Below are 27396 nucleotides of genomic sequence, written 5' to 3' on the forward strand. Positions count from 1 at the left end.
CTTTACTGCTGAGATCTGGAGTAGAGAGATAGCTTAAATACAACATTCAATAGTACATGGGCAGTAGCGTTACTGCTGAGATCTGGAGTAGAGAGATAGCTTAAATACAACAATCACTAGTAAATGGGCAGTAGCTTTACTATATATAGTTTTGGGGTGGGGATCTCAAATGTTTCAAAGTTATGACCCAGGGACTATGTCTTCAAGGGTAAGGCCAGACCATAGGGCCATCCTGGAAGCAAATGTGCATTCTTCTCTATATACTCAGCATTTGTATATATATATGGTTATATGGTGTGGATCTCAACCCATCCCAAGTATTAAACTGTTCTTGGCCCCACCCCTTAGCCCGGGGTTGTGCATGCGATTTGAATCCCTGCCTCCCTTGAATGTTTCCAACCGAATATGATCTATATCCATAGTTCTACAGAAGAAGTCGTTTATAGCAATATAGCAAAATTGCCCCCTTTTGGCCCCGCCCTCAGCCCTCTGGGGGGTCAGTCCCACCATTTGTACAATTTTGAATCTCCACCACCTAGGGATGCTTCCAGTCAAATATGGTTGATATCCATCTCTTACTTCAAGAGAAGAAGTCGTTTATAGCAATATAGCAAAATAACCCTTTTTGGCCCCACCCCTCAGCCACCTGGGGGGTCAGCAACACCATTTATACAATTTTGAACCCCTGCCTCCCATGAATGCTTTTTATTTAAATATGATTGATATCCAGTGCATATAGTTCTACAGAAGAAGTCATTTGTAGCAATGTAGCAAAATTTACCCTTTTTTGCCTGCCCCTCAGCCCCTTGAGGGGTCAGCCCAACCATTTGTACAATTTTGAATCTCCACCACCTAAGGATGCTTCCAGTCAAATATGGTTGATATCCATCTCTTAGTTCCAGAGAAGTCGCTTAAAGCAATATGGCCAAATTGCCCCCTTTTTGCCCCTGGGGGTTCAGCCCCACCATCTGTATAATTTTGAATCCCCACTACCTAGGGTTGCTTCCAGTCAAATTTTATTAAATTCCAATCAGTGGTTAAGAAGAAGAAGTCGCTTAAAGAAATTGATGACAGACAAACGACAGACGCCACAGTATGGCATAAGCTCACCCTTGGTCCTTCGGATCCGGTGAGCTAACAACCACTAGTACATGGGCATAAGGAAGTCATTCTGACAAATTTTATCAAGCAAGATTTAATTATGAAATGGAGTAAAAGATTCACAAAAGAAAAGTGCAGAAGGTGGTACTTGTTACTTACCATCCATACATGTAAGGAGCTGTGCAACAATGCGACGCTCCATATCCTTGGAGGCAGTCTCTCGCTTTGGTGTAATGGCATCGATTTCATCAATGAAAACAATGCATGGCGCAGACATCTACAGAATTGGATAGAAAACAACATTTCTGAAATCCTAACTCAAGAATTCATGAAATCAAAAGATATGACTATCCATTTAAGCATCTTTAATTTGCAGAAATTAAAGTATAAACATGTTCAGTTGAATAGTAGGTCTATTATTATCAGATGGGAATTTCTGTAAGTAATACATTTTATTTCATAATCACTTAAAAACACAAGTAGACGAGGAAAGACCCATCAATTCCTGACATTAATTTCTAACTTTTGAATCAAAACTTACGACAGCTTTGTCGAACAGGTCTCTAATCTTCTCCTCCGACTCCCCAGACACACCCGACACCACTTCTGTGGCTGCTAACTTGATGAAAGGCAAACCCAGCTCCTGGTCAACATAGAGCAGAACCAGGGGATAAAATAATGTACAACATTTATGTTACACATAGTCTGTAACAGAGCATAAAGTTTGCCTTGCAACTTGTCAAAATTACTCAATTTTGAGAATAGCATTCGGTACTCAAGAATTCAGTTTTTAAAAAGTGGTTATTTGAATTTGTAACAGAACTTGAGATGACACATGAATTTCATTTCGTTATATTTTAATCGAGTGGGGCGGGTATGTTGTGGTGCGTGTTGTTGCGCGTGCAGTTCGTGGTTTTGTTGGGCTTACCTGTAAGGGTTTTACCTGTATTCGTCATCGACGAGATTGTTATCGAACCATTCGGACGTACTTTATTTTTGCATTTTATTTTTTATTTTATTGTTTTATTTATTTTTTTTGTTGTAGGTTTTGTTTTGTCATCCTGGATCTTAAGTTTGTCGGACAATACTAATTACTTTTTTCAGTGGTTTATAGAAATGATCTGTACATGAAGTTAATTATGGTATTTTTGTTGTAGAATTGGATTGTGACTGTGAATCTTCAGTTTCAACGTTCCAGGACTTACTCGGAAACGCGCCAGTGGACTTTTCAGACTGCGGACATTTAAAGGCGTGTTCCGAAGTGGGCCTTGGCTACGTGATTTGTAGTAGACATATTTTATGTTTATTGGAGCATTCAATAATGAGCTGTTGTGTTGCAATTTTTCATAGACTGGTTTCATCATAAATGTTTTTCAATATGCAATATCTAACGTCTGATGGAGATATGATTACTTTGTAACAATCCTGTAATGCTAATTATAGTTTATAAAGAATAGCTGTCTTTGTGTTCTTATTTGAATTGAAATATTTAAATATGAAATAATTTATGTGCGCATGAGGTATGAAGTAGTACATAAATAATAAAACATTTCCTCCAGCACTGCCTAGAGCACAGTATACTCTAATGATCAAGCTTTTCCCCTCTAGCACTGCCTAAATAGCAGGACACTCTTGTGGTCATGTTTTCTCCCCTAGCACTGCCTAAAGGGCAGAACACTCTTGTGATCAACTTTTCGCCCTTGGCACTGCCTAAAGGGCAGTACGCTCTCGTGATCAACTTTACTCCCCTAGACACTCTTGTGATCAACTTTACCCCCTTAGCACTGCCTAAAGGGCAGTACTTTCTTGCGATCAACTTTACTCCATTAGCACTGCCTAAAGGGCAGTACCCTCTCGTGATCAACTTTACTCCCCTACCACTGCCTAAAGGGCAGTACACCCTTGTGATCAACTTTTCTCCCTTGGCACTTCCTAAAGGGTAGTACACTCTTGCGATCAACTTTACTTCCCTAGCACTACCTAAAGGGCAGTACACTCTCATGATCAACTTACTCCCTTAGCACTGCCTAAAGGGCAGTACTTTCTTGCGATCAACTTTACTCCCCTAGCGCTGCCTAAAGGGCAGTACACTCAAGTGATCAACTTTACTCCCCTACCACTGCCTAAAGGGCAGTACACCCTTGTGATCAACTTTTCTCCCTTGGCACTGCCTACAGGGTAGTACACTCTTGTGATCAACTTTCCTTCCCTAGCACTGCCTAAAGTGCAGTACTTTCTTTTGATCAACTTTACTCCCCTAGCGCTGCCTAAAGGGCAGTACACTCTCATGATCAACTTACTCCCTTAGCACTGCCTAAATGGCAGTACACTCTCATGATCAACTTACTCCCTTAGCACTGCCTAAATGGCAGTACACTCTCATGATCAACTTACTCCCTTAGCACTGCCTAAATGGCAGTACACTCTCATGATCAACTTACTCCCTTAGCACTGCCTAAAGGGCAGTACTTTCTTGCGATCAACTTTACTCCCCTAGCACTACCTAAAGGGCAGTACACTCTCGGGATTAACTTTACTCCCCTAGCACTGCCTCAAGGGCAGTACACTCTTGTGATTAACTTTACTCCATTAGCACTGCCTAAAGGGCAGTACAATCTTGTAGTCAAATTTACTCCCCTAGCACTGCCTAAAGTGCAGTACTTTCTTTTGATCAACTTTACTCCCCTAGACACTCTTGTGATCAACTTTACCCCCTTAGCACTGCCTAAAGGGCAGTACTTTCTTGCGATCAACTTTACTCCATTAGCACTGCCTAAAGGGCAGTACGCTCTCGTGATCAACTTTACTCCCCTACCACTGCCTAAAGGGCAGTACATTCTTGCGATCAACTTTACTCCCCTAGCACTGCCTAAAGTGCAGTACTTTCTTTTGATCAACTTTACTCCCCTAGACACTCTTGTGATCAACTTTACCCCCCTAGCACTGCCTAAAGGGCAGTACACTCTTGTGATCAACTTTTCTCCCTTGGCACTGCCTAAAGGGTAGTACACTCTTGTGATCAACTTTACTTCCCTAGCACTGCCTAAAGGGCAGTACACTCTCGTGATCAACTTTACTCCCCTAGCACTGCCTGAAGGGCAGTACACTCTCGTGATCGACTTTACTCCCTTAGCACTACTTAAAGGGCAGTACACTCTTGTGACCAACTTTACTCCTCTACCACTGCCTAGAGGGCGGTTCACTCTCGTTGTCAAATTTTCTACCACTGCCTTAAAGGCAGTACACTCTTGGGGTCAACTTTTCTCCCTTGGCACTGCCTAATGGGTAGTACACTCTCGTGATCAACTTTACTCCCCTAGCACTGCCTAAAGGGCAATAAACTCTCGTGATCAACTTTACTCCCCTAGCACTGCCTAAAGGGCAGTACACTCTCGTGATCGACTTTACTCCCTTAGCACTACTTAAAGGGCAGTACACTCTTGTGATCAACTTTACTCCTCTACCACTGCCTAGAGGGCGGTTCACTCTCGTTGTCAAATTTTCTACCACTGCCTTAAAGGCAGTACACTCTTGGGGTCAACTTTTCTCCCTTGGCACTGCCTAATGGGTAGTACACTCTCGTGATCAACTTTACTCCCCTAGCACTGCCTAAAGGGCAGTACACTCTCGTGATCAACTTTACTCCCCTAGCACTGCCTAAAGGGCAGTACACTCTCGTGATCAACTTTACTCCCTTAGCACTGCCTAAAGGGCAGTACACTCTCGTGATCAACTTTACTCCCTTAGCACTACCTAAAGGGCAGTACACTCTTGTGATCAACTTTACTCCTCTACCACTGCCTAGAGGGCGGTTCACTCTCGTTGTCAAATTTTCTACCACTGCCTTAAAGGCAGTACACTCTAGGGGTCAAGTTTTCTCCTAACATGTGAGGAGGCTGACACAAAAACACTTACCCCAGCGATAGCATTGGCCAAGAGAGTCTTGCCACAACCTGGGGGTCCATGGAGGAGGAATCCCCGGGGTGGAGTTACACCTAATTGCTGATAAACTTCAGGGTGTTTCATATGGACCAGCAGCTTACATACCTCCTACATAAAGCAACAAGATCACAAAAGGGTGGTGTGAAATATAACAATATACACACATCCTACTAAAACATCTGGTAAAACTTAAAGATGATTAATACGTAACAGGATAACTTCCCACATGACAACCTCAGTCTGCTTATATCTACTGCCCCTTCTAGCTGAAATCGTTTACCTTTTAAGCTTAACCTTTCACCTCTTAACAATGGAAATATGATCTATTTTAAGTCAGCTGTGTATAACCTAATATTCTGCAATACAATAATATATTCCAATATTTGTTAGCATTTCTATTGAGAAGATGTGACAGCTTACTTTTGTTTTTACCTCTGACCATTATACATGCATATAATTTACATGCATTAAAACATTTAAAAAAGCATTTTGCATGAAATGTTAATACAAATATACCAATAATTTTCTAAACATAATAGTTTGAAAATTTTGCAATTTTTCAAATTTTGCAATTTTTCATTACTTTATGTCAATAGATTTATGATAAGGCATCATTTGTTACCATCAAACACTTTTCATTGCCACCAAAGTCTGCAAAGGTCGCTGATGATATCTGAACTTCTGGTCCTGAGGAAAAGAAAATTGTGCTATGAGTCTGTTTAATATAAATTAATAGCCTCTGCGAGTAATTGATCTGAAATAAATTAAATTGAATTGAAGAATCATTTATACAAACAAAATTCTCACTCTCTCAGAAGTGATCAAGTTGGAATCAAACAGCAAGCTATTTTAAATTCATTGCTGTAAAAAAAAACAATCATTCTGATTCATGATATATATATATATATATATATTTACCATTTTCTTGCAGATAATCAGTTGTGTTTACCTTTGCTTTTCTTTGCCTGTCTTTCATTATCACCATCATCTTTATTTCTCCTTTTTTTAATAATCTGAAAAATAGAATTTCAAGCAAAATCATCCTTGACTTGTGTAGGAAATAGTTAATGGAAACACTTCTGTAATTTGCATAGCAGACCATAAGTATTAAGTAATTTCTGAATAAATCTCAATATTCTCATTGGATTATATCATCACGGTATTTAAAGACAGAAACTTTAATATCTTGCATCACCATTTAAAGCCGGTAACTAAATTAAATTCAGTTAACTAACATAACATTTTCCTCGATACTGGAGGGGTTATGCTCACTTACTTTCTCTGCACCCCGAAATATATCATGACAAAAATCGAACATCCGAAGGCTCAGTTTATGCCATCTTGTGTATAAGCAAGAAGACTAGTGAGATCCTTTGATGTACATCAAAAGAATATTGTGGCCAACTGGTAAAATTGACTTCCTTTGATGTCGGTTGTTGCTCTTCTGTAATCTTCAAAGGACAGATATCAGCTTAGCGATTGGTCAGGGTTTTTTGACACAAGACCATCAAATAGCTTACAATGTGCCTTCAATTTTGCTAAGACATACTCCACAGGTGCAGAGAGCGTAAGTGAGTGTGACCCCTGGAGTATCGAGGATGACCTAACAATAGTGTTGTAGTTTATATTTAGCCGTATATGTGTTACATGGTAATATTGCTACATAATCATCCTAAATTCCAATGCTTGCCTACCTTTTTAACACTTCCTTTCTTAGTATGTTCCTTTTCATCCAGAACAATTACATCCATAACATCAGCAACAGGTTTCTTTTTATGTTTATCCAGAAACTTATCATTAGGCGTAGAGTTAATTCCCTTAGACCCTACCCTGTCAAGAAAGAATGTGGTGTCAGTACCACCAGAATCCATCTCCTCCAGAAATACACTTTTATTTGTACTCCTATTGTCCTCTTTTGAAACATTGGAGCAAGGAGAATCAGTTATGTTGATCTGATCACAAAATGACATTCCGGAATCTTGGTCCTTTTTGGAAGTTTGTGAACTGGAATCGTACCAGGGAGATGATGGTTTTGAGTTACTACTGTCTTTACAAGGTACTGGCTTTGGGCTTTTCTGGTAGAGGTTTGTCATCATGTTGTTCATGCCATTTGTCTCCTGAAACGTTAACAATTACATATGTATCCAAAGGTTAAAACTGTCATTTGTACAAGTTTTGTCAGGTATAATTAAAACTTCACATGTACCTGATATAATGAGAAATATCTGGTGAATAAATCCAATCATCTTTGATAATTAGTCTAAATGACAAGAGTCTTTTGCTGAAATGTTACACTTACATATTTATCCAAAGGTTAATACTGGCATTTGTACAAGTTTTGTCAAGTATAATTAAAACTTAACATGTATCATCTTTGTTATAGTCTAACTGACGAGAGTCTATTGCTGAAATCTGTACACTGTACAATAGTATCTACAGATATTATAACAGTAGTAACATGATCCTGAATATCTTCTGGACAACATGTTTCAAGGAGAATTTCCTCCAGGAGATGAAAGTGCTAAAGATGTGTTGTTGTTGAGAAGTTATTAATTTTAAAAAATTAGACAGAAACATGTTGTGAAATTAAGGCATATGTGATGTGACAAGAGGCCAATGGCCACAAAGCTGGTGGGCTAACATTATTTGTATCCCAAGAATCACATTGTATGGACACTAAATACACCGCAAACTGACACTATTTTTAGCACAGATGTGGATAAAATACAAAAGATTTATGCACAAGTAGAATTTTTTATTTAAATTGATCACTTGTTTTAGTGGCAAATTATGACAACATTCTTACTGTTGTCATGTGGATGAAAATATTTTTCTGACAGTTACTACATACAGAGTATAAAATCCATAAAATCTGCAAGTGTCCATTACAATGTACAACTAACCTCATATGATACATAGATCTCTGGATCGGAAGAGAAACTTCCGGATAAATCTGAGGAATCACCATCATCTTCTGGTGATCTGAAAATCAAATATAAGCAATTATTATACATCTAAAGCAGAACACTAAATTCAATATAATGCTGGCCGTTTATGATAAACTTTTTTATAATGAAAAATTTAGTGCTGGATGATGATGCACTTTTGGCAGGTGAGCCAACTAAAAATAATAAATTCTTATTAAAACTGGATTAAATGAAGTGCATCTACAGTTTTACGTTATTTCCCTAAGTTTATTGTTTGTTCTAAGCTAGAACTGTAAGCCAAAGGCTAACTAATACCCCTGCTGCTATATAAACCAGAACTGTAAGTTAAAGGCTTACTAAGGCAAAGCATTGCAAAGCAATCCATAGTCACCGACCAGTAACAAGTATTTCACACAAAGGGGCATACCTCCATCAAAAAAGGTCGAAATCTCAAATTATCTCCAATCATTTATGCAAAGTTTCAATGAAATCCACCTGTTAGTAAAGGAGGAGTTGAACGGACAAGTTTTTCGCGCAAAGGGGCACAACTCCATTAAAAAGGATCGAAATCCCAAATAAAAATGCCGGTGCACAACTACATAAGATACTGATCATTCATGCAAAGTTTCAATGAAATCCACCTGTTAATTAAGGAGGAGATTTCCAGACAAGTATTTTGCAAAAAAGGGGCATAACTCAATCAAAAAGGGTTGAAATCCCAAATTAAAATGCCGGTGCACAACTACATGTACATAAGATACTGATCATTCATGCAAAGTTTCAATGAAATCCACCTGTTAATTAAGGAGGAGTTTTCCGGACAAGTTACTGCGGACGACAGACAGACATCCAGACAGGGTGATTCCAGTATACCCCCCCTAATTTCGTTTCGGGGGTATAATAATGTTATAATAAAGGGGAAAATTTTGGTTCCTAATATAGAATTTAATACCTTTCAGGAAAGCCCTAGGAAATGAGCATACTATTTCATTTGCTAGTTTGTCAGTGTTATTATCAAAATGCATTTTACATTAATGTACATGTAGATTTTGTAATTTTTGTATATGTATCATTTTATGAATTTGAGTTTTTCATCTCCAAGAGAGATATTCATTTGATGAACAATTTAATTTTGAATACTGACTGTTCCTTGATCATCCCTAAGTCTGACTTCAACAGATAATAATGTAAAAAAGACTCTGGATCTCACGTTGTCAGTCATTAATCATATTTATTATTACCTTTGATTTTTTGTACTTGTTTTTTGCCTTTTCCGAAGATGCTGGTCTTCCAGTTGGCTTGTGCTGTCTATTCCTCCTTCCTTTAAGACGACTTTGTAAGCTGTGAAATTAAGGAAAAATATCTTTGATTAAAACTTCATTCTTGTAAATTTTGCAACAAAAGAACATAAGATATAAATAGAAAATTGTATCCTTTTTAACATATCTTCTCTATATGCACAGTGTATTTGCGGTAGCTTCAAGATCTCTCATTATTAACACTCTACTTCATAACCCATTATAATTACTATGGTTGCGTTTTTACCCTGTCTGTGATAAATACATACATGTACATTAAGCAAACCTATGGATACTGGTACCTTTTTCCACAGACTTCGTAAACGCATTTTTCTTCTTCCTAGCATACTCGCTGAAAGAAAAAAAGGATCTTAAACTTAAAGTATTACAATACATTTTTGTACAAGCTCTAGAATGAAGTGAATGAGATTTTACACATTATTGAATTATTTTTATCAAGGTGAGTGACGAGGCCCAGGGTCTGATCATGGTTTATTGTCCTTGCAGCAGCCAGGGTCACATAAAGATGTGTATCTAGGAAGTGACACCAATAAGAGAATATAGGAAAGAAAAAGATTTGAAATGTTACAATGGGGCCAGCACATCACAATATAAAATTACTAGGTCTCATAATTGACTCAAAATTAAACCATATTTGTGGCATTCATCTCAAGTAGCTTCTACGTATACTTTATATATTACAGCTAGAGCATGAACTGTACGTACTGTAACAATATGTAACCCTGGTAAATACTAGCCGCAATATATCGCTCGGCTATAGAGAACTTCTCTTTAGCTCGATCGGTTGAGCGTAAGACTAGTATGCCAGAGGTCCCGGGTTCGATCCCTAGCGGAGGCAGTGATTTAAATTTAATTAATCATGCGCTCTGTTACATTGGCGCCCACGTAGGGACCCGGGAAAAATACTCGACCTTGCTTCACAAGCATCGCTGTTACCCCTGGAAAACTCGAGGACGAGTTCTTTCCTGGAAGGGGAGTATGTAACCCTGGTAAATACTAGCCGCAATATATCGCTTGGCTATAGAGAACTTCTCTTTAGCTCGATCGGTTGAGCGTAAGACTAGTATGCCAGAGGTCCCGGGTTCGATCCCTAGCGGAGGCAGTGATTTAAATTTAATTAATCATGCGCTCTGTTACATTGGCGCCCACGTAGGGACCCGGGAAAAATACTCGACCTTGCTTCACAAGCATCGCTGTTACCCCTGGAAAACTCGAGGACGAGTTCTTTCCTGGAAGGGGAGTATGTAACCCTGGTAAATACTAGCCGCAATATATCGCTTGGCTATAGAGAACTTCTCTTTAGCTCGATCGGTTGAGCGTAAGACTAGTATGCCAGAGGTCCCGGGTTCGATCCCTAGCGGAGGCAGTGATTTAAATTTAATTAATCATGCGCTCTGTTACAATATGAATAGGAGCTTGAGAGTCTTACCCAAATTGATTCTGTAGGTCATCAGCCATAACACTGGCAACAACTGGTTTCCTTGAGGCACTAGCATACTTGACATACTGAAACAGTGGATTGTATTGATGTAGTTATGTTGTCTACATCTTGCAATGGTGACAATGATGTGGGGGTGGGATCGATCCAGGCAAGTCTAACATAACAGTATATTAAGTTGTTTTTTAATTGATTTGAAAGAATGTCTGAATTGTAAAACCTTATCAGGTAAGTTAGATTCACAATTACTAGAATTCATTGACTTTCACTTTCCCCTTAAATGATTATCAGACTAAAACAAGACTGAGGCTCAAAACATGAAGACAAGTAAACTTAAAGATCACAAAAATATTCAGATAATCTTAACGTGTCAAATATCCCTTTTTCTGTATTATATATTGCAATCTGCATTTTAATTACTTTATTCGGTTATCAGCATGTTTCGGACAAGCTTCCACTAAAGACTGCTGTATCTACTGGGAGTCGTTTAATTTGTCAGTAACAGGTAATAGAAACATCCGACTGGGATCTGCCAACGCAAAATGTTTGGGCACACGATCAAGTTATCTCTGACATACTATACCGGTAAGTTTTACGCACCTGTCGAACTCGTGACAGCAACCGTGGATCACTAAAATACTGTCCCTGCTGCTTCTTTTGGGCCGACATACTCGAGGAATTTAGAACATGATAAACCCACGAGTTTCTCACCGGATATAGAAGAACAAGTGTAAAACGCTTCAGGAAGCGGATAAAATAATCCGGAGTGACAGGCATACATTTACGAGTTTTGGTTTACGATTGGTCAAACTCCACTTGACTTGTGGAGTCCTTTTTACATTCAATAAATTTCAATAAAACTTCATGAGTTTTATACTTCACACAAATTCACTCAAAGTGTCGAATGGCCGTAAAACAATACAAAACTAATCGATAGAGTCTAACGTTAGGCCTAATTAAAAGTACACGGGGAAAAACATGTTTAAATTTATATAATTACCGTTACGTTAAATTCAGAAACCGTTGAAATCCGTGATTCGTGACCCGGAAGGTTCTCATTGGTTCATATTGTGGCAATACAACTTTAGTTCATGACGGCAGACTTCCAAATGCACCGAGACGTCATGAAAGCAAGGTGACATAAGTGCAACAAATATTGTTAATTGTGTCAAACGGAATCTTAGGTGAGTCTCCATTTCATTTGAAACCAAATAAAACAATTATATAACATATGCATTTCATCATACATAATACATTCTACTTTCACACATACTTTCATATTAATCCATGTTACTCTTTTGTGTAAGTGGCATTTTATTTATTGTAACATTAGAAAGGAAGGAAAATCAGATAAAGTGAAACAAGAAAAAAACAAAGAAATAGAAAAAATAAACACAGGTAAATGGACAGAAAGAAAGAAAGACAGGTAGACAAACAGACGTACGGACAGACAGTCAAAGGATCCCCGGAGAAGTAATTAAAAGTATCAAACAAACTAATTTAAAGGATAGAAATCTGGCTTGACTAAAACACATTGTCACACACTCGACAAAATTCAACTGCCTATAGCTACAGATGCTTACATATTTTTGTCTGAATTATGAAAAATACTACTTTTGCACAGTGTAATGTTTTGCTCAACTATAAGCCGCTGAAGATCTACCTTGCAGATACCTACTTGTCACTATTCTATAGTAATTGGAACATCTTTACCAATTTTCACGACAAACATGACAAGTTTAATAAAACTTTTCTTATCTAAATGATTGTTCCTGTGTTATTTGAATAAAACTTTTCTTATCTAAATGATTGTTCCTGTGTTATTTTAATTCAAGTGCAATATTACACTAAAACTTTGTAGTATTTTACAGTACTTTGGGAATAGCTTTACTTTATATTATTTGGTGATATGTTTAAGAGTATTTCACATTACCTGGGAATAAGCTTGAGAGTATTTCACAATACTTCAGGACATGCTTTAGAGTACCTTGGGGACATGATTCACAGAAACATTTGTGAATGTGTTGTTAGTTACCCTATATATATAGAAGGGTTCAGTGTGAAATGTGTTGTTAGTTACCCTATATATATAGAAGGGTTCAGTGTGAAATGTGTTGTTAGTTACCCTATATATAGAAGGGTTCAGTGTAAAATGTGTTTTTAGTTACCCTATATATAGAAGGGTTCAGTGTAAAATGTGTTGTTAGTTACCCTATATACATTGTATAGACGGGTTCAGTGTAAAATGTGTTGTTTGTTACCTATATATAGAAACCCGGGTTCAATGTAAAATGTGTTGTTAGTTACCCTATATATATAAGGATTCAGTGTTAAATGTGTTGTTAGTTACCCTATATATAGAAGGGTTCAGTGTAAAATGTGTTGTTAGTTACTCTATATACATTGTATAGACGGGTTCAGTGTAAAATGTGTTGTTTGTTACCTATATATAGAAACCCGGGTTCAATGTAAAATGTGTTGTTAGTTACCCTATATATATAAGGATTCAGTGTTAAATGTGTTGTTAGTTACCCTATATATAGAAGGGTTCAGTGTAAAATGTGTTGTTAGTTACTCTATATATAGAAGGGTTCAATGTAAAATGTGTTGTTAGTTACCCTATCTATAGAAGGGTTCAATGTAAAATGTGTTGTTAGCTACCCTATCTATAGAAGGGTTGAATGTAAAATGTGTTGTTAGTTACCCTATATATATAAGGGTTCAGTGTAAAATGTGTTGTTAGTTACCCTATATATATATAAGGGTTCAGTGTTAAATGTGTTGTTAGTTACCCTATATATATAAGGGTTCAGTGTTAAATGTGTTGTTAGTTACCCTATATATATAAGGGTTCAGTGTTAAATGTGTTGTTAGTTACCCTATATATATAAGGGTTCAGTGTTAAATGTGTTGTTAGTTACCCTATATATATAAGGGTTCAGTGTTAAATGTGTTGTTAGTTACCCTATATATATAAGGGTTCAGTGTTAAATGTGTTGTTAGTTACCCTATATATATAAGGGTTCAGTGTTAAATGTGTTGTTAGTTACCCTATATATATAAGGGTTCAGTGTTAAATGTGTTGTTAGTTACCCTATATATATAAGGGTTCAGTGTTAAATGTGTTGTTAGTTACCCTATATATATAAGGGTTCAGTGTTAAATGTGTTGTTAGTTACCCTATATATATAAGGGTTCAGTGTTAAATGTGTTGTTAGTTACCCTATATATATAAGGGTTCAGTGTTAAATGTGTTGTTAGTTACCCTATATATATAAGGGTTCAGTGTTAAATGTGTTGTTAGTTACCCTATATATATAAGGGTTCAGTGTTAAATGTGTTGTTAGTTACCCTATATATATAAGGGTTCAGTGTTAAATGTGTTGTTAGTTACCCTATATATATAAGGGTTCAGTGTTAAATGTGTTGTTAGTTACCCTATATATATAAGGGTTCAGTGTTAAATGTGTTGTTAGTTACCCTATATATATAAGGGTTCAGTGTTAAATGTGTTGTTAGTTACCCTATATATATAAGGGTTCAGTGTTAAATGTGTTGTTAGTTACCCTATATATATAAGGGTTCAGTGTTAAATGTGTTGTTAGTTACCCTATATATATAAGGGTTCAGTGTTAAATGTGTTGTTAGTTACCCTATATATATAAGGGTTCAGTGTTAAATGTGTTGTTAGTTACCCTATATATATAAGGGTTCAGTGTTAAATGTGTTGTTAGTTACCCTATATATATAAGGGTTCAGTGTTAAATGTGTTGTTAGTTACCCTATATATATAAGGGTTCAGTGTTAAATGTGTTGTTAGTTACCCTATATATATAAGGGTTCAGTGTTAAATGTGTTGTTAGTTACCCTATATATATAAGGGTTCAGTGTTAAATGTGTTGTTAGTTACCCTATATATATAAGGGTTCAGTGTTAAATGTGTTGTTAGTTACCCTATATATATAAGGGTTCAGTGTTAAATGTGTTGTTAGTTACCCTATATATATAAGGGTTCAGTGTTAAATGTGTTGTTAGTTACCCTATATATATAAGGGTTCAGTGTTAAATGTGTTGTTAGTTACCCTATATATATAAGGGTTGAATGTAAAATGTGTTGTTAGTTACCCTATATATATAAGGGTTCAGTGTAAAATGTGTCGTTAGTTACCCTATATACATTGTATAGAAGGGTTCAGTGTAAAATGTGTTGTTAGTTACCCTATATACATTGTATAGACGGGTTCAGTGTAAAATGTGTTGTTTGTTACCTATATATAGAAACCCGGGTTCAATGTAAAATGTGTTGTTAGTTACCCTATATATATAAGGATTCAGTGTTAAATGTGTTGTTAGTTACCCTATATATATAAGGGTTCAGTGTTAAATGTGTTGTTAGTTACCCTATATAAAGAAGGGTTCAGTGTAAAATGTGTTGCTAGTTACCCTATATATAGAAAGGTCCAATGTAAAATGTGTTGTTAGAAGGGTTCTATAAAATGTGTCGTTAGTTACCCTATATATAGAAGGGTTCAGTGTAAAATGTGTTGTTAGTTACCCTATCTATAGAAGGGTTCAATGTAAAATGTGTTGTTAGCTACCCTATCTATAGAAGGGTTGAATGTAAAATGTGTTGTTAGTTACCCTATATATATATATTTGTCTTGGAGTTTCGCAGTGAAATGACAAAAATACTATCGGAATTACATTTCATGTAGTGAATACAAATTAAACAAGGTCACCTGGAAGGTTGAACAAGGTCATCTGGAATGTTGGGCAAGGTTAGCAGGAAGGTTGAACAAAGTCATCAGGAAGGTGAAACAATGCCATCCGGAAGGTTGGGCAAGGTTATCAGGAAAGTTGAACAAGGTTATCAGGAAAGTTGAAGAAGGTCATTAGGAAGGTGAAAGAAGGTAATCAGGAAGGTTGAACAAGGTCATCAGGAAGGTGAAACAAGGTAATCAGAAAGGTTGAACAAGGTCATCAGGAAGGTGAAACAAGGTCATCAGAAAGGTTGAACAAGGTTATCAGGAAAGTTGAACAAGGTTATCAGGAAAGTTGAAGAAGGTCATAAGAAAGGTGAAAGAAGGTAATCAGGAAGGTTGAACAAGGTCATCAGGAAGGTGAAACAAGGTAATCAGAAAGGTTGAACAAGGTCATCAGAAAGGTTGAACAAGGTCATCAGGAAGATGAAACAAGGTAATGAGAAAGGTTGAACAAGGTTATCAGAAAGTGCTTCTTCAATGTATCACACGTGGCATCCGTCGTTGTTCCGACTGTACAACATTCACAATGAAAATATCCATTACTCAGTGAAAACTTTCTTTGACATTCACTGCAACCGTTCTGGCTTGTTTAAATGATTCTCTAAAGAGTATATTCAGAAAGGTTAATTCATGAAATTATTTTTGGACGAAATGCAAGTAATCTGTATAAAGTAACATGATGTTCTGTATAGATGTGTCTTCTCTTTTTGTTTGTTTTTGTTTTGTAGACCGGAATTGAACCTGTGGGACTTCAAAAAATGTCGGAGTTTAATTGCCATTAATTAATGACTCTAGCCTAATTGCACTGTCTTACATGTACATCGTTTCATTTGTTCTTTTTGTTTGATGTCCCCTCTATTGTCGTCTTGTACTTTCGTAACATATTTTTATCTGCCTTACTGTTACAGGAACGATTATGTCAACACTGTACTATGCACTAGGTCACCTAAGATGCTAACTCACGTCAACATGTCCTATTAAATATTAGATAACCATAATATAACATAATATATCCTTGCGTTGTGCGTTGCCAAAGACACCAATACCGGGTTAATGTGTTTATAAAGATTTAGCAAACACTATTACCGAGGTGAAGTTGACAAACTAGATTTTTTTTTGTTATAAAGTATGAAATACACTATAGCTTCCACTTGTATGAATGACAAGAAGCATGTCTGATAGTTGATTGTCTGCCATCTTCATATTCCTAAGCGTTGCGACACGCTGGGTATGTGTCATCCCTAATCCATAAGACAAATATCACATTCTCTATTACTTTTATTGTTGATAAACATTTCAAAAAATTAAATGTTTTCTTCCCTTATTTCAAGAGCTTCGGTGGTATTGCTAACTTCTTTATAAAATAGCCATATCAGATGAGGCTTGATTTATCCCCTGACAATGTTTAGTCGTCAGGTCTTCCATATTTGGAAAGCACCTGTACAGCTATTTATAATAGTATGGCTCCTTGTGACATCGGTGTTCTTGGTCCTCTTGATTGTCTACACATCGAGCTTGTTCAAATGGTAGGTGTGTCAAAAGTCGAGTTTAAAAAATGAATAAATAAGCATCTCACAATTAATTCTAGTATTCTTTCTAGGTATGATTGTTTTCTTAATAGTTCAATTGTTTGCTGGGTAATTCTAGAGTATACTGCTTTATTCTGGAAAGCTCTCTGGAAGGTTCTGGGTATAATTGTTTTCTGTGTATTTCTAGGTAAAAAAAATATCTGGGTAGTTCTAGGTATAATTGATTTTCAGGGCATTCTTGGTATTCTAGTTTTTCTTGGTAATTCTAGGAATGATTTTGTTGGTAGTTTTATGTATAATTTGAGATATAATGGTTTTATGGATAATTCTAGGTAAAATGGTTGTATGGGTAATTCTAGGTACAATGGTTTTATGGGTAATTCTAGGTACAATGGTTTTATGGGTAATTTCAGGTACAATGATTTCTGGGTAGTTCTAGGTGTTATGGTTTGTGGGTAGTTCTAGGTGTTATGGTTTTGTGGGTATTTCTAGGTATAATTGATTTCTGTGTAAGTCTAAGTATAATGGTTTTCCTGATAGATGTGTCTTGTCATATTTGACCCCTGTAACCTTGAAAGTAGGTCAAGGTGATTTTCATTCTCAAACCTTTTTGGGCTCTATCCTAGGAAGTCACCAGCTAAATATGAAGATTCTATGCCTTTCAGTTCTTCAGATGAAGCTTTTCGAAGCTTTTGACATATTTGACGTCTGGGACTTCGAAAGTAGGTCAAGGTCATTTTCATTCTCAAATTTTGTCGGCTCATTCCCAGGAAACCAACAGCAAAATATGAAGATTCTATACCTTTCAATTCTTCAGAAGAAGACATTTGAAGCGTTTGAGATATTTGACCCCTTTGACTTTAAAAGTAAGTCAAGGTCATTTTCGTTCTCAAACTTTGTAGGGCTTTATCCTAGGAAGCCACCAGCCAAATATGAAGATTCTATACTTTTCAGTTCTTCGTGATCAGAAGAAGTCGTTTCAAATGTTTGACACACCCATGGGTTATGGGCATCAATCCTAGTCTGATAAAAACCCAAGAAAGAAAAATGTCTGCCACAGTACTGTAAACGATCTGATGATGTTGATGTCTCATGACCTTGGAGCAAAATCACGACAAACCCTTGGGTTGTGGGGAACAATCCTCCTAGTTTAATAGAAATCCAAGCAAGGGTTACAAAGTTATGAGCCAGACACGACTATGAAGACGGATTGCATCAATCCATAACACATCCCAAATTCCATATGGGTGAACAATTTTTCTCTCATATGACAAGAGTGCCCATCTAATAAAAGAACAGCAGGATGCTTTCTGTAAATGATGCAGCCTGTTTTGAGTTCTGAACAGAACATTGGTTAAGCCACCAGTTTAATCTTTCTTTTGTATTAATGTAAATCATTCTACGTGACACTAAATGCAGCATCTTCAGTAAACAATGTGTTGTTTGATGCTTGCTTAATGAGAGTAGACATGACATTTTTGAAGTTTGTGTATTAATTAAATATTAATAATGCTACAAAATCGTTATTTCGCCTGTAGGTTACAATATAACTTCAAGTAACTAATATAAGCTGGCAATACAATAATAAATCATCTTGAATTATATTCCAAAAGTGATCTGCATGACTATTAATAACAGAGAAACAAGACAATTTGAACTTTTTTTTATTAAAACAAAGCAGAGTACATGTACATAAGGAACGGTACACAAGCGAAATGTGGGACATACAACATACTAACTAGGTACAGAGTTACACACATCTGTATAATAATATACATGTAGCTGACTACAAGACGTGAAACACAGCAAACAGGTAATATGTACCATAAACAAGGCATAATTTACAGTACTGATTAATCTACAGATAAATCGTTATACAGTACTGATTAGGTGTTATACAGGGCTGATTAATCGTAATACAATACTGATTTATCGTTATACAGTACTGATGAATCATTATACAGTGCTGATTAATAGCTATACAATACTGATTAATCGTTATGAAACAATGAAAAGAAAAAATATAAATTACCAACACTTTGAATTTATTTTATAGTAAAAACCGACTACAGTGTGTTTAAGTTCCCCAATGACCAGAGAGTTACTTGAATTGGTGCAAGATAGCACACAATCACACTAAAGGGTAAATAAAAACCAAATACATTTGGTGTATATGATCACTGACAATACAAGGTGCAATCACAGCAGTTTCCAATCCCTTAACATCGGTGCAATAACTAATGGCAGGCTAGTCCAAAATAACTCTCCTTTAAAAGAAGAGGCAGAGATGAATACTTTTGTTTTGAAAAAGGAGATAGTTGTTTTAGACTAAACACATATTTATTTAGTTGTAAGGCCTATGGTAGAATAGCATGCTTAGCTAACTTGGGAAAGTTAAGTTAATTTTCAAATTGTATTAATGCGTGAAGTTACATAAGCTATGCCTTTATCAGCCTACTCTTATGACAACTTTATTAGTATTCTCTGCAATACATCCTAACACCAATTAGCATATAATTACAATTGTATCTTTTACATACATGTATATTAATCTTTCTGATCAATGATAAGATGTGACTTTTAGTAGTACTACACATAATATGAGGCAAAAAAGCTAAATGTACTACAAAATGATTAAAAGCTCACAGCAAAATGCCGCTCATGAGAATAGTCCCATTTCCTGGCTATTAAAATGATCAGACAACACATGCTACTCTATGAACAACTGAGCTTGACCTGGTGAGTCATGGGCTACACCGATACAATCTACACTCAACTTGTTAACGATTCAGGTACATTATATATGGGCTGAATAAGTTGTCATTTTAGTCTGTAAGAACACCAGTATATCAGTCCTGTTTTCAGCTTCAATTGATATACATGTTATTTATGCCATTTATTTGATGAATTCCTGGAGAAATATAAAGAAAAGGAAATGACAGATTTTGAGCAGCTCCCTAGCCATTTAACCTCTTTAGAGGTTCATCATGAATGTGGTTTCTTTGAAACCATCATTTTGACAGGACAACAAGACAACACAGAAAATGTCTTTCTTAATGGTGCGTCGTCCTGTCAATGTGATTGTTCCAAATAACCACCTCCCCTGTGGTGGTCCTCTGAAGAGATTGAAACAATGAGGAGCTGCTCAGATATAAATAGAAACAAAGAAGTAATAATGGTAGTGCTATATATCAAACGAGACCCAGGGAAATTGTGCTGACAACCTTTGATGGCAATTTTGGTTTTAGGTTCAGTCACAAAATTTTATATGTATAGCTATAGACCATGGGGAAACTTCCTGTGAATGATGAACGATCCCTTAGTACTTTCTGAGAAATTATGCTAATAAACTTTAACTGTCAAATTTCAAGATGGCTGTCTGTCGGTCCATTTAACATGCCAATCTAGGGACCATGGGGAACTTTCAGGTGAACAAGCTTAAGAGGCCCATGGGCCTTAACAGTCACCTGATATATTTATACAGAGAGTTGATTTTGTTTTTAACATGAACAGAAATATTATTCTAAGTGACAAAAAAACAATAAAACCACCTTATTCAATATCTAGCATACAGATTTAAGACTAAAAAGTATTTGAAACTAGCACCTCTGATTCTAAACAAGGAAAATGAAGAAATTTTAGCACACTGACTCCTTTGGGCCCCACCCTACAGCCCTTGGGGGTAGGGCTGGCTCAAATTTTTTTAAGTATCAAACTGTCAACTCAAGGTAATAATTCCAATCAAGTTATTAACATGTAATATTCAAAGTATCATTTGCCATTATAAACCATAATAAATTTTGCCGCCCACCCCCCTACACCCCAGGGTGTAAACCTGAGACCCTAGGGTCGTAAACCTTAAGACTAAGACACTTCCATCTATGGAGAGTGTTTGATTCTACTATATTTTGCTCTTGAGAAGAAGATTTTTGAAATATCAGTCAATTCGACCCTTTTTGTGGCCCCACCCATCAGCCCCGGGGGGTCAGTCAGGGCTGATATGTGCATACTATAAAACTGCTACCTATTACTGAAAATGCTAACCTAAATTGAATTACTTCCAATGGAAATTAAACAAATGTTGGTCCAAAATGTGATTTCCCTATATAAACTATAGTAAAGTTTACCCCCTCCCCAGGGGGAAACGTGAGACCCCAGGGTCATGAAATTCACAATTTTGGTAAAGCACCTTAATACCCTTCCATCTATGAAGAGTTTTTGATTCTACCATATCTGGGTCTTGAGAAGAAGATTTTTGAAATTTTTCGTCAATTTGACCCTTTTTGGCCCCGTCCCTCAGGCCCCTGGGGGCTTGGGACTAAACTGGTAACTATTTTTGTTGACCTTTGTCCATGAAAGGTTCCTGCACAATTTCATTGAAATTGGTTCAGCGGTTTTGGAGAAGAAGTTGAAAATGTAAATTGTTTACGGACGCATGACGGACGACGGACGACGATGGACAAAAGGCGATCGCAATAGGTCACTTGAGACTTTTGTCTCAGGTGACCTAAAAATTAAAAAGACCTGTCCACCCCGACTTCCTGAGAAAAGCTAACAAGAATTGTTTAAGGACCGATTACAGACAAAGGGTGATTTGAACAGCACAGTATCTGATGCTACTGGTCTATAAAAATAAAACAGAGGAAAACTGTTACAACTGAATTGATGTGCTGATAGTTAATCTTTGGATGGCCGGGAGCCAAAGGCTTTTTATAGAACTCATTTCAACTCCTGGCTGACAGAAGAGTTATGATTATAAGCATCAACATATTAATTCAGTAGTGTCTGGTTGTCTGTTTTGTATTTTGTGATCCTACTACGTAATTGTTTCATGTGTCTTCATAAAGGAGTTGATTGCCCCAGAAATCTCTTCAACTCTTTGATATACACTATCATGGTTACTTCTCTGCTTTCATAAAAATATGTACTATTTATGTAACAAATATCCAACAGTTTTTTGTTTGTGTGGATCCAGTGTCTATATGAGATCGTATATGCTATATACACATATTGTAAGGAGTGGCCTATATATCAGTTAAAATTGATCTTGAAAGAAACAATAATTCATTTATTGGTGAAAAAAGATGTGGAGAGGTAACTGGAACAAGAGGCCCAATGGGCCTGCATCGCTCACCTGGTAATAATTTCACACTTGTAATCTTAAAAGTGGACTAAAATACAGCAACAGGCAGAATATCAGTGTTTGATTCATAAGAACCTATTAAAAGATTTAAACATGACTCTTACATCATATCTAGAATTAGGCACAGTGTATTTACCTGTAAATGACCAGCTGTTATATAAAACGTACAGACGTTGTGCCAATTAAGTCATCCTTCAATACTGTACTCAGTGCACGTGTAATTGATACATCAGAAACTTAGTAATCCTATTTAGATCCAACAACCCAAGTTACAAGGGGTTGGTTTTAGGTACATTTCCTCACACGCACTAGCTGAATGGTGTATATGAATTGTATGCAAGAAACTGTCCACCTCACCTGTACCAGGCTTATGAAGCATCTGATTAGTGTCAGACTATTCACCTGTATAGAGGTTGTCTTTACACACCACAAACATCCATTTCTATAGTAATCTTATGGCAGGTATACTGATTGACTCTTTCTAGTGCTGCTGTATAGGTTATGACCATTTCCAGAAATCTAATTTTGTACAATGTTGTAGTTAATCTTAAAAGTATTGATGTCACAAATATATCCAATTTTACCCGTATATTGTAGGTGTCACATCGAATAAAATATCACACCCGAATAAAATATCACACCAAATAAAATATCACACCGAATAAAACATTGAAGAATGCCACCAGTGACCGATACACGATCAAAAAGCTGTCAGAATAATTGAACCAGCAGACAAGTTGATAACATACTGGTCACTGGTGAGTAACGTTCCAATAACCTCTGCAATCAAGTTCTAAAATCAATGTAAATGCTGTTCTATTGAAAACTTAATCTGAAATAAGAATGTTATTTAGAATATAAATGTATAATAGAAAACTTAATCTGAAATAAGAATGTTATTTAGAATATAAATGTATAATAGAAAACTTAATCTGAAATAAGAATGTTATTTAGAATATAAATGTATAATAGAAAACTTAATCTGAAATAAGAATGTTATTTAGAATATAAATGTATATCATATGAAACTAAAAACAGGAATGTGATAACAGGTGTTGTTACAAACTTACCAAGTATTCAGTACGTAAAAAGATGTTAATAATGAACCCCAGGCATTCTAAAAATTACTTGACTTCTCCTTGGGGAAAATGTTGTTACAACTTCTGATGTCCATGATCATGAGATAACCCTGTACCATGGACACGGATGAAATTGATATTAGGATGTTGTCACATTAAAAGTGTTCCTAGTACATGTACACATGTTTTACCATAACATTCTTTTATGGCTGGGGATGTCAGATAGGGAAATTCCACCAGCAGAGTTTCCAAACTGGGTAAAACCTGAGGCTTGCCTACATCCCTGGGCATGAAAGAGTATTTCTTTCTCATTCAAATCACCAGAATTAGCTCAGGAACCACAATAAAAGCATTGTAATTTACTCATCTTGACATCAGAATGTTTCTGATTTTGTGAATTGTTATACCATTGTGGCGTCATAAAAATAAAATGGGGTGCAAGATAGAAATGACCTACTCCCCTTTTCTTGCCCTAGACAGTTCTGTCAAACATTCACAGGTATAAGAGAAAAGATCAGTCTGACCTCTAGCCCTTTATCATGGACATCTAGTTATTACCAGAGTTAATCTGATATTAAAAGACATCTCTCTCGAAAACGATCATAGTTGCAATGTGTGAGTGTAACAACAAAGGGGATAATGTATACCAGGAAACTTTCCCAGTCCCAGATTCACCCTTCATTAGTAAAAGCTACATCTGCCCAGTGTTCAATTCTCTCTTCACATGTAATCACCAATAATATCTGAGCTATGCTGTGTGCTAATATTCACTGTCATAACAATTCAATGCACCCTCATTATGGAAAACAAAAGCAATGACTGAAAAACTGCACTGAGAAATTTCCTATATACAATTACAGAAGATAACACACCGGTATACTTAAATGACATAACTTTCACAGGAAGTGAAAGTCAAATTGCATTAATTAATTTATAGTCAACTCCACATTATTGTTTTTGCTGGTTATAGTCATGTTTCAGTAAATTTGAAAAGCATTTTAAAATGCATTTTCAGCAACATACATATTTTATGCATTGTCAACATAACATATATAGCTTGTACAAATAATTCTAGTGTGCAATTTGAATCACGTTTCATATTAAATTGACCAATTAGATATCCTGGCCCCATGCTTTCCTGAATGTCATTTTAATGATTTCTCTCAGTCAGTTACTTATCAAGCAAAGCACAACATAGAAACTCCGCCATATCTACGTGTGATAAGTATCGATGGTCTATAAAACACATTTTTTTTGTTTTTTTTTGTTGTTGTTATAGTCACTGTTGAATGATGTCATACAGAGGAAGTAAGATTTTATCATTTAAAGCACAGTGGACAGAAAAGAGGAGTTTCTGGACTATTACCTCAGCAATGGCATAGGGAAAAGAACCCAGTAAAATATTTTATTGGTATGGGAGATATAAACATTTAATCGTCATGTCAAAGTTTGGGTAAGAATCAACACAGAGCCTTGATACTGACAATTTTTTTTAACTTTTTGATAGGATTTTAAAATCCTCTTACACCTACATAATCTATTATAACAATAGAAATGTGACAAAACACCTGTTCGTACATCATTAAAAACCATACTGTGAATTAGCAGTCTGATTCACAGCTATAACATACATAGACAACATATGTAACACATGTACACTTTACATGTATCTTATGCAAAGTTACATTGTTTCGTAACAAAATTGTACATGGTTTACATAGACTTATACAATAATTATCAATGATCCAAGACTGTGTTTTGTATAACCTTCTACCAATTTTTGATGTTTCTGTTATAGACTTAGATATTATATTGAAGGTGTCCAAGCTTCCCAACCACGCCAAGGTAACAGCCTTCTGGGAAGAAAACATTATCTTGAGCCTCATTTTCCTTTCATTAACAGCCAGAATAACGTGTTTGGTGGAGGATAAATTCCCATGAAGATGGTGATGTTGGAACAAGGGTTTAAAAGTAATGGCAAACAGGATGGAGGATGGAAATAAAGAGTGGTTCAATAAAGCTACAATGCTAGTAATAAGTCGCTGACTGAGAGAGATCATTTCCTTGCATTCAGTTTTAAGCCACATTTTACCATTACCATAATCTTTTACTGCATAGCATAGAGAGTCTTTCATATTAGCTGTAATGAGCGCACAAACACCGCGCTGAAAGAAATGAGGCAAGCATTTGTTAGGGAGGATTGATTCCATTGATGTCCACATCGATTTTGATAAAGATAGTGTCTTCATGAAGGTACGTTCTTGTTTCCAGCACAGTGTGAGAGACAAAAAGGGGACAGCCTGATGCGATATTCATCTCTGTCTGTGGTCTTCGGAAGCTGTTGCTGTTGGGATCAGGTCTGAAGGTGTCTGACAGGTGTCTCGCTCCCGTGTCCTGATCTAGTAGCATCATGTTCACCTTCTGCTGGAACGGCCACGGAAGGAGGGTGTCAAAATCCCCTCTCATCACCACAAAGAAGAGTGACATATGTGTGCCTATTGATTAAACAATAATTCATGACATTATAAATACACTTAAGTTAAAATAATTCAAATTCTCAATGTGTCAGAACATATAATAATAACTTATATGTTACATTATGATAATGATACCTAAATATACATTATGAGAAAAGTTAATACATCCATAAAAAATATTTTCTGACATTAGTAACTGTGATCTCGACTAGTACTGCAGCATCATGAAATGCAAACGTAAATTCTAACAAGACAACAATAGTACCGCGGGCCGGAACAAAATACGCCCGTCGAATGCCATATAGTGTTATATACTTTCTTACATTGAAATAAGATCTGCATCATTCTAAGAGTGGTTAGCAGACATGCTATAAATTTTTTTTAAAAATGTAGGAGAAAATCTTTGTACAAAAAACAAAATACTGAAATGAACAAAAGGCAATAAATTTTGCAAAAATCGTCGAATCAAAATTCTTTTATAGGCGACACAACTTCATGTCATGATTATAAAGTATACCAAGTTTCGAAGAGATCTGTTGAAAAATGTAGGAGGAAATCTCTGGACAAAAATCAAATACCGAAATGAACAAAGGGCAATTACTTTTGAAAAAATTGTTGAATCAAAATTCTTTTAAGGGAGACACAACTTCATATCATGATTATAATGTATACCAAGTTTCAAATAGATCGGTCAAAAAATGTAGAAGGAGATTGCCGGACCAACAATGTTTACGATGGACGGACAACGCCATAATACTACCATCAAATTTGACGGTCGTATAAAAATAGCAGACATATAACTTGTGTACCGGTAAGGTTTCATGGCTAACTTTTTGAAAATAAAGTTGCTCAAGGGATAACAAAGATTTTCTTAAAACAATAGCAGTATCTTTGATATTAGTGCACCACAGTGAAATAATTAATAACATGTGTCATACCTAGACTTGAATGATATACTGTGATGACAAAAGAATTTCATGGGAAAGGGTTCTCAATAAAAGGAATTTTCAAATATTTCCTATATTGAGTCTCCTTGGCTAAAAGTTCCAGATTAAATGAAACTTTATACTTCTCTATCCGTGAATGCTATTGGTTAATTATCATCACCCAGGGCCTCCAGCTGGTTATGCAGAAGAAATTGTTTAAAGGTTTTTATATCTTTGACTCCTTTGACCATGGAAATATAGGTAATTGATTTGGGGAAACTTTTATAGCACTCCATGCCAGGTACATACTGGCAAACTATCATTGCCCTGGGCCTCCTGGTTATTCAGAAGAAGTTGTTCAAACATTTTTTTTATATATATTTGATGCCAGTGAACTGAAAGAAGGTCATGGTCATTTATTTGAAGTAAGCTTATAGCACTCCGTTCCAGATACTTACTGGCTAAGTATCATCACCATATGTGCCTTATTTATTTAGAATAAGTTGCTCAACGGTTTGAACATAATTGGCTCATGTGACCTTCAACATATATCAAGGTCATCCAGTTCAGGTCACTTCTTAGCACTACATCGCAGATAATTACCGGACAAACATCATCACTCTGTTTCTCCTTTTTATCGAGAACAGGTTTTTAATTTTTCTTCTTACATATTTGACCCCTGTGACCTTAAAAGTAAGTCAAGGTCATTTCTTTGAGGACAGTTCATAACACTCCATCCCAGGGACCTACTG

The 27396-nt window shown here is 36.2% G+C and overlaps 2 protein-coding genes across 3 annotated transcripts in view; both read right to left on the bottom strand.

Moving 5' to 3' along the window:
* Nucleotides 1-11468, bottom strand: part of LOC110455468 (nuclear valosin-containing protein-like) — a 25020-nt gene extending 13552 nt beyond the window's left edge. Inside the window, exons 1-11 of the mRNA XM_021505628.1 lie at nt 11328-11468; nt 10719-10795; nt 9571-9620; nt 9212-9311; nt 7947-8025; nt 6738-7160; nt 5993-6056; nt 5666-5730; nt 5017-5151; nt 1643-1744; nt 1261-1378 (exon numbers count right to left, since the gene is read on the bottom strand). Coding sequence (XP_021361303.1) covers nt 1261-1378; nt 1643-1744; nt 5017-5151; nt 5666-5730; nt 5993-6056; nt 6738-7160; nt 7947-8025; nt 9212-9311; nt 9571-9620; nt 10719-10795; nt 11328-11396 — 1282 coding nt within the window. The 5' untranslated portion in view covers nt 11397-11468. The remainder of the gene's footprint in view (nt 1-1260; nt 1379-1642; nt 1745-5016; nt 5152-5665; nt 5731-5992; nt 6057-6737; nt 7161-7946; nt 8026-9211; nt 9312-9570; nt 9621-10718; nt 10796-11327) is intronic.
* An 11629-nt stretch (nt 11469-23097) lies between these two features.
* The window catches only part of LOC110455470 (TNF receptor-associated factor 3-like), a 42110-nt gene continuing 37811 nt past the window's right edge, over nt 23098-27396 (bottom strand). For both annotated transcript variants that reach the window (XM_021505631.1, XM_021505630.1), the window contains one exon: nt 23098-25736. In XM_021505631.1, coding sequence (XP_021361306.1) covers nt 25432-25736 — 305 coding nt within the window. In that variant the 3' untranslated portion in view covers nt 23098-25431. The remainder of the gene's footprint in view (nt 25737-27396) is intronic.

This window comes from Mizuhopecten yessoensis, unplaced genomic scaffold (genome assembly GCF_002113885.1).
Source record: "Mizuhopecten yessoensis strain PY_sf001 unplaced genomic scaffold, ASM211388v2 scaffold8229, whole genome shotgun sequence".
Lineage (NCBI taxonomy): Eukaryota > Metazoa > Mollusca > Bivalvia > Pectinida > Pectinidae > Mizuhopecten > Mizuhopecten yessoensis.